Source organism: Medicago sativa, chromosome 4 (genome assembly GCF_051527215.1).
Source record: "Medicago sativa cultivar Bolivia chromosome 4, Bolivia_mono, whole genome shotgun sequence".
NCBI lineage: Eukaryota > Viridiplantae > Streptophyta > Magnoliopsida > Fabales > Fabaceae > Medicago > Medicago sativa.
This window is the reverse complement of record NC_140752.1, coordinates 5,454,163-5,469,965: the sequence shown is the minus strand read 5'-3', so window position 1 is coordinate 5,469,965 and position 15,803 is coordinate 5,454,163. Positions and strand designations below refer to the sequence as shown.

Here is a 15,803-nt window from a genome sequence, read left to right as displayed (position 1 = left end):
TTATGTCTCATCCAAGTTCTATAAATATAGCATCCACAACCAGCAAGAAAAGGGGGATTCACGCACCAATTTGGCACAACACAACCGAATTCCCTCACAACCTGCAAACAGACACACACACGCATAGCAGCACCAATTTGTACGCACAAATTGATCAACTTTTCCCAACACAAACCGAATTCAACACACAATCTGTCCACAAACCCATTCACACAAATCAACCAACAAAGCCACACAACAACACAACATCAGCCTCAAATCTCAAACCCATCGGCCATCACAACAAACAATCTTCACAAAATCACAAATCAACCACAATCATCATACCATAACAAAAACCCAGTTTCAATCCTATCAACACCCAAAACCAATCGGTCAAAAAGGGGCATCAAAGGTATATTTTTGTGGTGAAATAGATTTAAGTTTTTTTTGTAGGTTGTTAAAAGAAAGAAATGAAATGAAAAAGAAGAAGAAAAAGGAGAAGAAAGAAAGGAGCCGAGAGAGACAAGAGGAGTAGAGAGAGAAGTGTGTTTGCAAAATGAAAATAAAAACCAGCAAAAACATATTTATACCTCCCCCAATTTTCTTAACCCATGACCCAACTGTTTACCCAACCGACCCGGTTCGGTTTACTAAGCCCAATTTCCATTCCTGTTTTTTATTCTGCTTGCTTCCTGCACACACACACACATGCTTCCTGCACCCCACTTTTGCATCATTTTTATTTTATTTCATGCATTTTAATTTTCTCTTGCCTTTTATATTTTCGTTCTCATGCATTTTTATTTTATTTTTTGCATTACATTCTATCGTACACTATTATCATATGCATATTTAAATTTTGTCATTAAATACATACCTCAATCCAGAACGCTCTGGTCCTAAATTAACTATTAATATTATATTATTCTCCAGAACAAATCTGGTCCTTGTTAATTAAATTAATCCAGAGTGCTCTGGTCCTAATTAATTGTTAATATTATATTTCCGTCTAATTTAATTATTCTCCAGAACGATCTGGTCCTTGTTTAATTAAATTAATCCAGAGTGCTCTGGTCCTAAATCAACTATTAATATTATATCTCTGCTTATATAATTTTCATATCATTATTCAAAAAACAACAAAAACATTCAAATAACAAAAATCACACAAATATTTTCATAGCAAACTGGACCGTCATAATATTCCTAAAGGCTAAAGATCCCTTCGCAAAGACCTGGGCGCCCTCCGTAAGGGCCTAGGCGCACTCCAGAAGGAAAATCCCTTCATAAAGACCTGGGCGCCCTCCGTAAGGGCCTGGGCGCCCCCCAGAAGGGCCACAGGCCCAGGCGCGTCTTCCATGAGGGCGCCGCCTCACTTAGTCTCTAGAACCCTCCAAAATCATCGAAAGTACGCTAATACCCCGGTTGCTTGGAAACCAAGCAACCAAAGCCCAAACCCATAAACAGGCTATAAATAACACTCTTGAGAGCAGTCTCAAGGTATCTAATCATCAGTCCAAACCCTAGAATCCTAGTATTCCTTACCGTACTTTTCTGCAAGTACAGTTGGCGCCGTCTGTGGGAAAAGGTAAAACTAGCCTTGACCACGTTTCTAAATCGCAAATCGTGATTTGGAAAACCTAAAACCAGACCTCTGAATCGTAAGACCACCTTACGACTTGGAAACCCCTTTCCTTTGCAAACCTAAATCGCACCTCACGTACGATTTAGAGAAAAGCCTTTCATCATGGCGACAGCCGAAGAGTTAGAATCCATGCGAACTCAACTCGCTCAATTACAAGATCGCAACGACGCCCTACAGGCTTCGATGGAGAACATACAACAGAAACAACTGGAGGAAAAAGAGGAATCCCACCACGGCGAGATGGACGATCCAGAGCCGCAGCCTCTGTCCGCCGAGATCTGGGGAGCACCGGTTCCAGAGAACTTCAAACCACCCCATCTCTCCGTCTTCGACGGGAAGAGCGACCCTATGGAGCACGTGACAGCTTTCAACACTCGTATGTCCGTAGTCGGAGCCCCTGACTCCCTCAAGTGCAAATTACTGGCGGGTACTTTTTCCGAGGCCGCCTTACGATGGTACATGAACCTCCCTCGTTTCTCTGTCACCAGCTACCCGGACATGACGAGGAAACTCATCCAACAATTCTCTGCCAGTCGCCATCGCAAAGTACCCGCAACCAGCCTTTTCAATGTTCGCCAAGGACACAATGAGTCCCTGCGAGACTATCTGGCGAGATTCAACGATACGACCATAAAAGTCATCAATCCCAACCAAGAGGTATTTGTGGGCGCCTTCCAGAACGGTTTGAAGGCAGGACAGTTCAATGAATCACTCGCTCAAAAGCCCGCTGATTCCATGGAGGAAATAATCGCAAGGGCAGATTGTTACATAAAGGGAGAAGAGAGCAACGCTGAGAAGAGGGCGAGAGACGCCAAGGAACGAACGTCCAACTCGGAGCGGCGACCTTACCAACCATCATCTAGTAGGGATCACACTCCTTACCGAAGACCTAATTACAGGCCCTACCCGCGTCCGGAGGAATTCACCCCTCTCAACACAAAACCGGAGCGCATTTTGAAGGAAGTCTATGAAGCCAAATTGATCCCGGACCCGCCTCCGCCACGATACGAGGTCATGGGAAAAGACAAAAACAAATGGTGCAAGTACCACCGAATACGGGGACATGACACTGACTCATGCATACACCTACGACAAGAAATAGAGAAGCTGATACAGAATGGAAAATTAAGAGGATACGCTCAGGACAGGAAGGGCGAAAGCGAACACAAGATGGAAAGAAAAAAAGATGAAGGGAGCGAAGGAAAGAGACACACGCTCAACACCATTTCGGGCGGTTTCTCCGGTGGCGGAGAGTCCAATTCATCACGAAAGAAATACGTCAGGCAGGTGATGTTGTGCCAAGAATACGAAACCCCAAACTCTGGGCGTGAACCTGACATCTCTTTCACGGCCAGAGATTTCCAAGACGTCATACCGCACGACGACGACCCCATGGTCATTACTTTGCAAATATTCAAGTGGGATGTGAAGAGAGTATTAATTGACCCAGGAAGTTCGGCAGACATCCTATATTACGATACATTCGATCGAATGGGATTGGACCCGGAACTGCTACAACCTTTCAAGGGAACCCTGGCAGGTTTTACAAGCGAACAGGTACACGTAAGAGGTTACATCACACTCAAAACAACGTTCGGGAGCGGCTCTCATTCAAAAACCATCCGAGTAAGGTACCTCGTCGTGAACTCGCCGAGCTCTTACAACATTATCATTGGTCGTCCAGCCTTCAACTTTTTGGGGGGTTTCCTATCTACAAAGTTCTTGGTCATGAAGTATCCCCTGGATAACGGAAAGATCGGGACCATTCGAGGCGACCAGAAAACCGCCAGAGAATGCTACCACAATAGCCTGAGACTACAGAAGACAAGGAAGAAGTCTAGTAATGAAGAAACTCACGAGGTCAACATGATAGACCTCGATCCTAGAGAAGACTTCCAACAAGAGCGCCTCGAGCCCATCGAAGACTTGAAGGAAGTATCCATTGGTCCAGAAGCACATCAGACAACTAAGATCGGCACGTCTCTAAACCAGAAGGAAGAGATCGCCCTCGTCGATTTACTACGGAGAAACCTGGATCTCTTTGCCTGGCACCCATCTGAAATGCCAAGAATGGACCCCGACATCGCCTGTCACCATTTGTCAGTCAAGCCTGGAGTGAAACCGGTAGTGCAACGGAAAAGGAAGATGGGCGAGGAAAGAAGGAAAGCCGTGGACGACGAAGTGCGGAAATTAGTAGACGCCCTCTTCATCAGCGAAATAAAGTACCCAACATGGCTGGCCAATACCGTCCTGGTAAAGAAGGCGAACGGGAAGTGGAGGATGTGCGTGGATTATACGGATCTGAACTCCGCATGCCCAAAAGACCCTTACCCACTCCCAAACATTGACCATCTGATTGACAGTGCCTCAGGCTACAACACCTTGAGCTTCATGGACGCCTACTCTGGTTATAACCAAATACGAATGGACCCTTTAGACGCCCCCAAAACAGCCTTCATGACTAACACCAAGAACTACCACTATGAAGTCATGTCTTTCGGCCTAAAAAACGCTGGAGCCACTTTCCAAAGGTCTATGGACACCGCTTTCACACAACAGATTGGACGTAACCTGGAAGTGTACATCGACGATCTGGTAGCAAAAACAAAGGAAGGAGGAAGCCACACAGAAGATTTGGAAGAAATCTTAGGGCAAGTAAGGAAGTACCGGATACGATTAAACCCATCAAAGTGTTCTTTCGGGGTGCAGGCTGGGAAATTCCTAGGTTTTCTCTTAACTAGGCGAGGTATCGAAGCAAATCCAGATAAGTGTCAGGCGATCATCAACATGAGAAGCCCGTCCAACATAAAGGAAGTCCAACAGTTGACAGGAAGGCTGGCTGCCCTGTCCCGCTTCTTGTCTTGCGCCGGCGACAAAGCTTTCTCCTTCTTCGCTTCAATTAGAAGGAAGGAAAAATTTAAGTGGACACCAGAGTGTGAGGATGCCTTTCAACAAGTAAAAAAGTTTTTATCTAGCCCGCCAATCCTTCAGCGACCAAACCCAGACTCCATCCTCTTTCTATACTTGGTGATCTCCACAAATGCTATGAGTACGGTATTGGTCGAAGATTCAGAAGAAGGAGAAAAGCCGATCTACTTCGTCAGCAGAGTGTTCAAAGGCGCCGAGCTGCGCTACCAGAAGCTAGAGCGCCTGGCTCTGGTCGTAGTCGTTACAGCAAGGAAACTGCGTCCGTATTTCCAAAGTCACAGGATAGTGGTAAAAACAGACTATCCCATCAGACAAGTGCTTGGGAAACCGGACCTGGCAGGAAGGATGGTCGCCTGGTCCGTAGAACTATCAGAGTACGACATCCAGTTCGTACCAAGAGGAAGCATAAAGTCCCAAGTCCTAGCAGATTTCGTGGTAGAACTCACCTCCCCGCCCCCAGAGGAGGTCCCATTTGTATGGCTTTTATCTGTTGACGGTTCCTCCAACTTGAAAGGAAGTGGCGCGGGCGTTATCCTGGAAGGTCCCGACGATATTATCATAGAACAATCCCTCAGGTTTGAATTCAAAGCAAGTAACAATCAGGCAGAATACGAAGCTCTAATCGCCGGCATGACATTGGCGCAGGAAATGGGGGCTGAAAACTTACGAGCAAAAAGTGATTCTCAGCTCATAACAAGCCAAATTACGGGCGAGTACCAGACGAAAGACCCTCAACTCACCAAATATCTGGGGAAGGTGCGAGCCCTAGCCAAAAGATTCGTTTTCTTTGAAGCTATCTACGTGCCCCGAGAACAGAACTCCAGAGCAGATATACTGGCAAAGCTCGCCAGCACCAAACGTCCGGGCAACAACAGAACCGTCATCCAAGAGGTAATCTCAGCGCCCAATACCAACGTTGAAACAGTTCACCACATCGTCGAAGAAGGTGTTGGCTGGATGGAGCCACTACTCAGGTATCTAACCGGCTCTTTTACACCCAAGAACAAAGACGAAGAGCAGATAGTCAGAAAGAGGGCTTCAAAGTTCACTATCATCTCAGGAAAACTCTACAAGCGTGGTCGAACAAGCCCCCTGTTGCGTTGTCTAGCGGAGAGCGAGACCCACCTGGTGCTTCTTGAAGTTCACTATCATACTCTCTGATTCTCTTACCTTTAACAAAAAATAATAGTACGTGCTCGCATGGTTCAAATATCTAGTTAATGATAATTACCGAAAAAAATTGCCTACAGAATCACTATCATTGTTGAGTACACATTTTCACGTAAGCCTAGATTTGATGATAGGATCCTTGTTGAGATTATAGTGGTTCTGTAGGAAAATTTGGATACATTCTTCCACTTATCCTTGATGAGATTCAATGGGAGATAAACCTATATTTATAGTGGTTGATTTGATGATATTATTCTACAATACAAGAATACTATTGAATGACACTACAAGAAAATATGTGATTTGCTATGGCCAATTTCGTAGCTAACCCGTAGCTAATTTATAGTAAACCAGTTTGGCTAGAGATATACTACGGAATAACTATTGAATCAGCCGTAGCATGGATTGAGAGACAAATTTGCTAGGGAATTTGTTCCTAATAAATCCGTAGCTAGTAAAACAAAAATCCTAGCAAATATTTAGTTAGTCCGCAGCAAAAAAGCATTCAAAATAAATTTTCCGCAGCAACATAACTATGACTTCTCAAAGCAAATTCGCAACAAATCTATAGCAATAAAACTGAGGACATTTCGAAGCAATTTCGCAGCAAATCGATAGCAAAATTTTAAAAACAAATTTTGCAAAATTTAATGCCTATCCGTAACCAATCATAAACAAATACATAAATTTGAAACTATCGATCACCTTTTGCGGCTATTTTAAATTAATTTCAGTAAACATGTTTTAGTAAAGTGAGAGAGGTAAAACACAAATAAAAACTATTATTAATGCTCTAATACATAGTAACCTCGAGAAGACATTGCCATTATCTACTTCCATGCAGGGCACTTTCTTAAGCCAGAATTTGACCATAGCATCAGTCCTATTGACCTTAGTCTCAAGATATTATTCGTTGGAAACAAGACTAGGGAACTTCCCTGAAAATTCATGCAGAATATCCAAATCAGTCCTATTTATTATAGGGACAAGTGACATATCAAAATAGATACTGTGTATTCAGGCACCACTTAAATATTAATACCTGGTGGCTTGCCCAGTATAATTGTCATAGTTGACTAGTATTAGGCTTATCATTTAGGAAGGCACTAGCTGACAACAATTCTACTCTTAATTCTGCCCAAAATTCTGCTGCCTTTTTATACATGTCCTGAGCAGTTTCATACAAACAATAAGGTTAGCAAACAATATTTGCATCTATGAAAAACTCAACCACAAGTAATAGATCATAGAAAAGTAGCAAGAAAATATCAAGTTCAACAATACTTTAGTAACTCGTGCATGAATCTTAATACTTTGACATCACTACTAGTTCAACAATACTTTAATAATTCGTGCATGAATCAAGTTTAATTTCAATGTATTTGAAGTTCAGTACTACAACTCCAAACATGCAATAGTAAAATATTTACACTAATAAAGAAGAATTATTTAATCAACAATCACTAATACTACAGTATGGTATATCTAACTATCAATCAATAGTAAAATAAAGAACTATTTACACTAAACAACAATCAATAATAATACAGCATTGCATCTAACTATCAATCAATAATATTAAGATATACACCTAATTATTATAACACACACATATATATGATGTTAATATAACTTTAGTTAATTACCTCCATCTTATCATAGTTTACTAAGTCACATTTCCTTCCTCTGCTACACAAGCTTCACACACCAAGTTGTTTTTGCATACACGTACTTTAGGTGACCCCAAACCAAACTCTGTACTCTTCCTAACAGTAACTCTGACTCCAATCTCATTCAAAGCTGAAAGTATGGTCCATCTATTACTAGCTGATGCACTTATGCTTGCACAGAAATTAGTTACCATCCTTTGTGCTAGCTTCATTATGCTGCTCTTTCCCTCAGGTGAGGGAATCGCTGAAAAACTCCAATAACCATGACTTTCATATCACAAGCCAAGAAAATTAAATATGACTGAAATTCATACATTGATACATATGTACATGGTTCTAAATTAGAGCTGCAGTTATGCTGCAAAACTTGGAGTAAAATGCTAACAAATTCAATGAATGCAACCGCGATTGCAGTTGCTTAGACTTCTAAAACAGTTATATTGTGTCCACAATCATGTTGCCGATGTCTCTAAAATTGTTATATTGTAGCCACAATCGCGATTGGAGATTGCAATATTTAAAACTATAATATTCATATATATATATATATATATATATATATATATATATATATATATATATATATATATATACCTCCACCGAGATCACGGGTGGCTGAAACCATAGAACAAGCAAGCCTTTCACACATCCTCTGAAGTGAAGTGAGCCATCTTTCAGCTCCAAATGCAGCTCCACTCTAGATAACATTTCTGTAGAGCTTGTGAACTGGATTTTTGTCTTCAATCTCCAAATGTTCAATCCAAGTGACCTATAAAATATACATGTTGATGGGATTTGCCTCTGCATAAGTTGCCAGGTAAGGCCACACATCAAACCTTGAGTCCATTTACATAGAGTTCCTTTTTCTTATTTGAATACAACGCGTACACTATGTGTGTCATCATTGTTGCCAACCCTTTCTAAATGTAGCTGCTGGATGCATGTTGTGCCCTTCACATTATGTATTAATCAGGTAACCTTCAAGAAACAGAGAAGTTTTAATTTTAACTAAAAAGAAACTCAATTTAAAATTAACTTTATGAACCATGTAACTAAATGAAGCAAATTTCAATGATTGAGCAATCAACAAATCAAAAAATTTGGAACAAAATTTTCTCTGTTTTATAATAGTATTTTCAAATATGCTGTGTTTTATACTAGTATTTTCTAGTTTTCTTAATTATATACATGAAATGGCTCTCACACAATCAGGAACATAAACAACACACCAACACAACAGTACCACCTATACCAGCCATAATAATAAAAACCTCAACTCAGCAATTCAACAAATTATAACATGACCTAATAAGACAAGTCTGACACCAACGCATGTAATTAAATCAAATTAAATCGTATTTCAAATTATTAGGCGACAACGTATGAATATAGTGATTCACTTACCTTTCAACACAACTCAGCAAGCTAACACGACTAATCAGCATATCATACTATGCAGTTAAATCATGACAAAATCATGAGCTGATAGTTTCAGATGCATATCAATACCTTATGACCACAAACGATTAATAAATTTTGAAAACAGCTTATTTTCATAAGTTCTCTGAGATAAACGACGAAAATAGCTTATAGCATATACAAAATGAATTTAAATTTATTTCATCATTTGCTATAAAAATAGCTTATGTAACTTTACACATAAGCGCTAAACAAGATAAGCTATTTGATGCAGGCCCTAAATAAGCTGCTTGTGCTATAAGCTCTAAATAAGCTGTTTATCCAAATAATCCCTAAATGAATATTTCTTTATAATTTGATGCATCATACCAACAACTTTGACTACTAGCTTGATTACAGGTTTAAAGTTCGAAAAAAGTCACATAAAAGATGAAATTGAGGTGAAATTACAAAAATTAGGGTTCTTACCGAAAAACACAAATCCGAAAATTTGAGAACAGATAATGTGAATCGGAAATGCCAATAAGGTGGTGGTAAACTCGCTGGATTGAACATCAACAAAGAATTTTGAGGTTCACGGCCATGGAATCGACAAGAACGAAAACTCTGGTTTCTACAAGAGATAGAGCGTAGTAGATTGGAGAGACGGTGGTGATCGGAGTGAGCAACGGCGACGGTGGTGATCGGAGCGAGCAACGGCGACGGTGGTGATCGGTGCTACCGTGGAGATGGATATCACCATTCGCGATTGTGCGTTTCTAAAGAGAATGGGTTTGTTTTTTTTTTCTAAACCAAAATATTTTTTGACCCCTTTTTTCTTACCCCTTAAAAAAAGGATTTTTGACACTAATTTATTTAAACATAAAAAAATTAAAAATAAAGCTAATATCTCTCAAATGGTAGCAAATTATTTAGATATTTACTACCATTATATTACCTAGCATAGTTACGGTAGCATATCATGGATTTTCTTGTAGTGTGATCTATTAGCGCAGCAATGGTTTCTTGGTGCGTAAGCAATAACTGTAAACTAGGGTTAGGGTTTCAATGGAGAAGATGAAGTTGGTTAAGGTGATGATGAGTTTGTTATGATTTGAGAGAGAGAGAGAGAGAAATATTGAAAGGAACAATTGTATTCACATTGTTATGAAAGAGTTAGAAGTATTTATATATATACAATGACTTAGAGATTAAGTCTCTTGTAACTAACTATTAAATATTTGTAACTAGCTGTTAAATCTTTGTAACAAACTAAACAATCTCTGTAACAAAACTAAACTCTTTGTAACAAACTAAACTCTTAAGTGTTTGCTAATCATGATTATGGATTAAAACACACAAACTAATACACCCCTCTTAATCCATAATCCTAACATTCAATGAGACCCAACTTATCTCTCAAGCAAGTGAACCTATCAATCTTCAGAGCCTTTGTGAAACCATCTGCCAATTGAGCTTCAGTAGGACAGTACTCCACTTCAATCATTCCTTTTGAGACTTGTTCCCTGATGAAGTGGAATCTGGTTTCTATATGCTTGCTTCTGCCATGTGCAATTGGATTCTTTGCCAAATTGATGGTTGACCTGTTGTCAATCTTCAGTTTCAGTGGTTTCTTAACTTCACAGTTAAGTTCCTTCATCACATTGTCAAGCCATATTGCTTGACAAGCTGCAAATGTACCAGCAATGTACTCAGCTTCACATGAAGATAGAGCAGTGACTGGTTGCTTCTTAGTGCACCATGAGATTGCAGCACCATTGAACTTGAATAGGTAGCCATAAGTGCTCTTTCTATCCAATCTATCACCACACCAATCTGAATCAGAGTATCCCTCTAGTTCAGCTTCTCCTCCTTTGTTAACAGTTGGAAATAGTAGGCCACACTTTAGTGTACCTTTCACATACCTCAGTATCCTCTTTGTTGCAGTAAGATGAGACTTTCTTGGATCATTCATGAATTTACTAATGATACTTACTGCAAAGCATATATCTGGCCTGCTACTGAATAAGTATCTCAGTGATCCAACTATCTGTTTGAATTTAGTGAACTCTACCCTTTCTTCACTACTGCATTCATCCAGTTTAGCATTTGTTTCAGATGGATTTGATGCAATATTGCAATCAATCATTTGAAACCTTTCAAGCAGTTCTCCAATGTACTTCTGCTGATGCATCACTATGCCTGCTTTGCTAGTTGTGAACTCAAATCCAAGGAAATATGATAATCTTCCCAAATCAGTCATTTCAAACTCACACTTCATAGTGTGTTTGAACTTCTCAATCTCACTTTGATTACTTCCAGTCACTAGTAAATCATCTACATATAGGTAGATTATAGTTATGTTCTCATCAGCTAGTTTCTAAACATACATACCATATTCTGCTTTGCATTTCCTGAAGCCAGATTGAAGTAGGAACTGATCAATCCTCTTGTTCCATGCCCTAGGTGCTTGCTTTAGGCCATAGAGTGCTTTATGTAATTTGTACACCATGTGCTCCTTCCCATTTACTTCAAATCCTGGTGGTTGTGTAACATACACATCTTCATCCAAAGGTCCATTCAGAAATGCAGATTTTACATCCAAGTGTGATAGTGACCAGTTTTTGCTGCTTGCAAGTGCCACTACCAATCTTATTGTTTCTAATCTAGCAACAGGAGCAAATACTTCATTATAGTCAACACCATATCTCTGTAAGAAACCTCTAGCAACCAATCTGGCTTTGTATTTAGAAACTGACCCATCAGGATTTAGTTTTACCTTGAAAATCCATTTGACATCTATGGTTTTCTTATTCTCAGATAACTCAACAAGTTTCCAGGTGTTATTCTTCTCAATAGCTTTGATTTCTTCAATCATAGCTTTCTTCCAAACTTCAGTTTGAATTGCTTCTTTGTAGTTTAGAGGTTCTGCATCAGCTAATAATGCAAAGTGAATGAGTTCACCTTCATTATTCACTACACTATCAGGCAATATCTCACAATCTTCTAGTCTTCTGGGAGCATGCCTGTTTCTTTGTGGCCTCACAACTGGTGGTGTGGCTTGATCATCATTTGAATCAACTTCAGAATCAGCTGCAATCTCTATATCATCTTGAGCTGCCTCCATATCTTCATCAGATGCTTCACTCTGATCTGATTCAATGAAGATATGTGAGTTCACATTCTTTATTTCAGTGTCACTCTCCCATTTCCAGGCTTCATTCTCAACTACTACTATGATAGACGTTTGGCAAGTGCACCAAATACTATCGAAGTAGTAAAAATATCGATCCCACGAGGACTGTTTTTAACTTCAATAATTCAATCGCGTTATAGAAATAGGGTGTGTAAAGCTTATTTTAGTTTTGCCACTAGGCAGTAGATTTGGTTTGATTTTATGAAATCAAATAAAAGAGAAGATAAAGATTTGATTAAGAAAATATGGAGAGAGATGAGATCAGATCCTTCGAATCCTCTAAGTTCCCCTAATTGGTCTACTGCACCTATTTGTTATGAATCCTCTTCTAATTTACGATGATTAACAAAATAGCCCTAATCAATCCCTTGAGTTAGGACCCTCTTCTTAAACTACAGCCCCTAATTCCTTAGGTGGTCTAATAATTCTTGAAGGTTTTACCGAACGTTAACCTATTATCACTAACAAACGATTATCTATTCCTAGACTGACCCTGTTTATTAGAACAATTCAATTAGGTCTAAGTCGAAAGCCATGGTCAGTGGTCATTCGTTCTCACGAAATCAAGTTATATGTGATCAAGATATAAAAAGCATTAAGAACAATTGAATTGAATAAACTAGAATTGAATTCATAAACAAAATAGAGTTTCACAGCAACATGTGTCAATTAAGGTTACAAAGATTCATCTCGGATCTAATCTCTAAGAGATTTAGCTACTCATAATTGAGTTTACAAATAGCATAATCAATGAAATAATTAAAACATACATGAATTGGTAAAAGGTTGAAGAAATCGTCCTTCTAGCTGTCTCCGATGTCTCAAAATCGCACTTTGCTCTCCAAAATCGTAACCCCGTTCTTCAGATTGAGTGCAGTATTTATAGAAGTCATGGGCCTGACCCGTCAAAATCGCGCCGCGCCTATATATTGGCGTGCCGCGATTTCCTCTAAACAGGGAAGATGAAATTTTGCTTCCAAAATCGCAGCACGGCTTGAAATTGGCGTGGCGCGATTTCCTTCAAACAGACTTCAATATTTTAGCTTTTTGCACTCCAGAATAGTATAAATTGCATGAGAACTCTATCAAAATGTCACAATAAGTCCTAAAAATTACGTAATGACAGCATGTCATCATACTACATCCCTGCTGATGTGAACTTTCTTGCTTATTGGATCATACAGCTTGTATGCTCCAGTTGAATGATAACCAAGCAGAATCATTTTCTCACTTTTATCATCTAACTTGCTTCTCTTTGCATCTGGGATGTGTTTATAGCAGATTGAGCCAAACACTTTCAAGTGTTTGACACTTTGTTTTCTTCCACTCCAAGCTTCTTCTGGCACTTTGTTTTTCAGCTTCTTAGTTGGGCATTTGTTCAGAATGTAAGTAGCTTCTCCCCAAAACATATGAGGCATATTCTTCTGTTTTAACATGCTTCTGGCCATGTCAAGGATTGTCCTATTTCTTCTCTCTGCTAAGCCATTATGTTGAGGAGTATAGGGAGATGTCACTTCATGAGATATACCTTCACTGTTGCAGAATTCTTCAAAATTCTTAGAGGTATACTCTCCACCACCATCAGTTCTTAAAATCTTAATTGATTTTCCACTTTCCTTCTCAGTTAAGACTTTAAATTTCTTGAACACTTCTAAAGCTTCACTCTTTAGCTTTATAGTGTATAACCACAACATTCTGGTATGCTCATCTACAAAGGTGATAAAGTACTTGCTTCCACCTATTGTAGGTACCTCAAATGGACCACAAATATCAGAGTGAATGATCTCTAAAGCATTTTTGGACCTCTTAGGCTTCTCAGACACAAATGGGAGCCTACTTTGCTTACTCTTCAAGCATGCTTCACAGGTTTTCTTATTTGCATCTAAAACTGGTAATCCAGATACTAAATTCTTAGTGCTCAGGTGTGATAAGCTCCTAAAATTTAGATGACCATAACTCATGTTCCATAACCAGTTTGAGTCTTCTTCAGAAGCTGCTGACATACACACATCTCTTGCATTTTGAATGCTGCACAGGAAGGTTCTGCTCTTTGTTAACTTTGACTTCAGTACCAGATTCTCTTGTTTATCATATAGATTCAAGGTGTTGCAATGCATGGTGACTGAAAACCTCTTTTCAATCAACTGCCCAATACTCAACAGATTGCATTTCATTCCTGGAACCAGTAACACCTTTTCTATCAGTGCATTTCTTCCATCTTTCATCTTTATGGCAATATCGCCAATACCTTCTGACTCAAGGTTTCTGTTATCAGCAAGCCTAACATTTGTTTTTCTTGAGGAATCAAAATTAATCAACCATTCTTTATGACCAGTCATATGATTTGAACACCCTGAATCAAGATACCAATCTTCACATAATGGATTTCCATCACATGTAGTAGCCATCGGCAAAACTACTTCAGAATCTGAACCATCTTGTGCTATGTTTGCCTTTTCTTCACCTTTCTGGTTCCTCTTTCCATCTTTCTTATGCCAACATTCATTTGCATAGTGTCCAAACTTCTCACTGTTGTAACACTGAATCTTTATCTTATCAAAATCTTTTCTTTTGTTCTGATTGTTGCCAGAACCTGCACCAGACTTTGAATTTTCACCCTTTTCATCAGGCTTACCCCAATTTCTTTTCTTCCACTTTCCTTTCCCTCTCTGCTTTGAATTCTTGTCATATCCATCCTTCTTGATGGTTTGTGCTTGCAAAGCTTGTTGAGCATGATGACATCTTGTCATTACGTAATTTTATGTGTATTTTTATCACAAAATGGAGTTCACAAGAAGACTTATGCAGCAAAAAGAGCAGAAAAATTGAAGAAAATACAAAGAAAGGAATAGTGTCACGATTTTTCAAAAACGTGACACGATTTGGTGAAGACCAGAAGCATGGGTTCGACATTAAGGAAACGTGTCACGATTGGTAAAACGTGACACGATTTGGTGAAACCCTAATTCAGTTTCTTGCTCTACAAGGTGAAAAAGTGTCACGATTCACTTAAAACGTGACACGATTTGGGCGATATTCTGTGCCTATTTAAGCTGAAGTCTATTCCAAAAACAAGGGTTACGAATTCTAGAGAGCAAAGTGCGATTTTGTGACTGCAAGGAAGCCAAGGAGGACGATTTCTTCATCCTTCAACCACTTTGTGTATGTTTTAATACCTCTAATGATTATGTTATTTGTAAACACTATTATGAGTAGCTAAATCCATTAGAGGTTAGGTCTGAGATGATTCTTTGTAACCCTAATTGATACACGATGTTGTGAAACTCTATTTATTGTGAATGATATTCTAGTCTTTATTCAATTCAATTGTTTTTAATCCTTTTTATATCCTGATCAAATATAAACATGATTTTGTGAGAACGAATGACTACTGACCATAACTTTCGACTTAGACCTATTGAATTGTTCTAATAAACATGGTTAGTCTAGGAATGGATAATCGTTTATTAGTGATATTAGGTTAACATACTTTAAACCTTCAAAGATTAATAGACCACCTAAGGGATTAGGGGCTGTAGTTTGAGAAGAGGGTCCTAACTCAAGGGATTGATTAAGACTATTTTGTTAACTATCATGGGACTAGAAAATCATTCATACGAATAGGTGCAACATACCAATTAGGGAAACATCGATGATTCGAAAGACCTAAACTCATCTCTCTCTTATTCTTTAAAACCAATTTTACTTTCAGCAATTATTTTATTGAAACCAAATCAATCTACTGCCTAGTGGCAAATCAGAACAACTTTTACACATCCTAAAGTACAACGTAGTTGAATTATTGAGATTAAAA

General features: G+C 39.0%; 1 protein-coding gene and 1 long non-coding RNA gene across 3 annotated transcripts; one reads left to right on the top strand and one right to left on the bottom strand.

Moving 5' to 3' along the window:
* The first annotated feature begins 1,729 nt into the window (after positions 1-1,729).
* Positions 1,730-5,716, top strand: LOC146925723 (uncharacterized). Its single transcript, XM_085701446.1, has one exon. It carries the CDS (start codon positions 1,730-1,732, stop codon positions 5,714-5,716), a length of 3,987 nt encoding a protein of 1,328 aa, XP_085557572.1.
* A 608-nt stretch (positions 5,717-6,324) lies between these two features.
* LOC146925722 (uncharacterized) lies at positions 6,325-9,613 on the bottom strand. Of its 2 annotated transcripts, none has more exons than XR_015008086.1 (5): positions 9,283-9,613; positions 7,990-8,373; positions 7,372-7,647; positions 6,768-6,893; positions 6,325-6,663 (listed from the first exon to the last, which is right to left on the bottom strand). It is a non-coding gene; the product is annotated as an uncharacterized LOC146925722 (long non-coding RNA). The 2 variants fall into 2 exon arrangements; XR_015008085.1 differs by having other exon boundaries at positions 7,372-7,639.
* Positions 9,614-15,803: the final 6,190 nt, after the last annotated feature.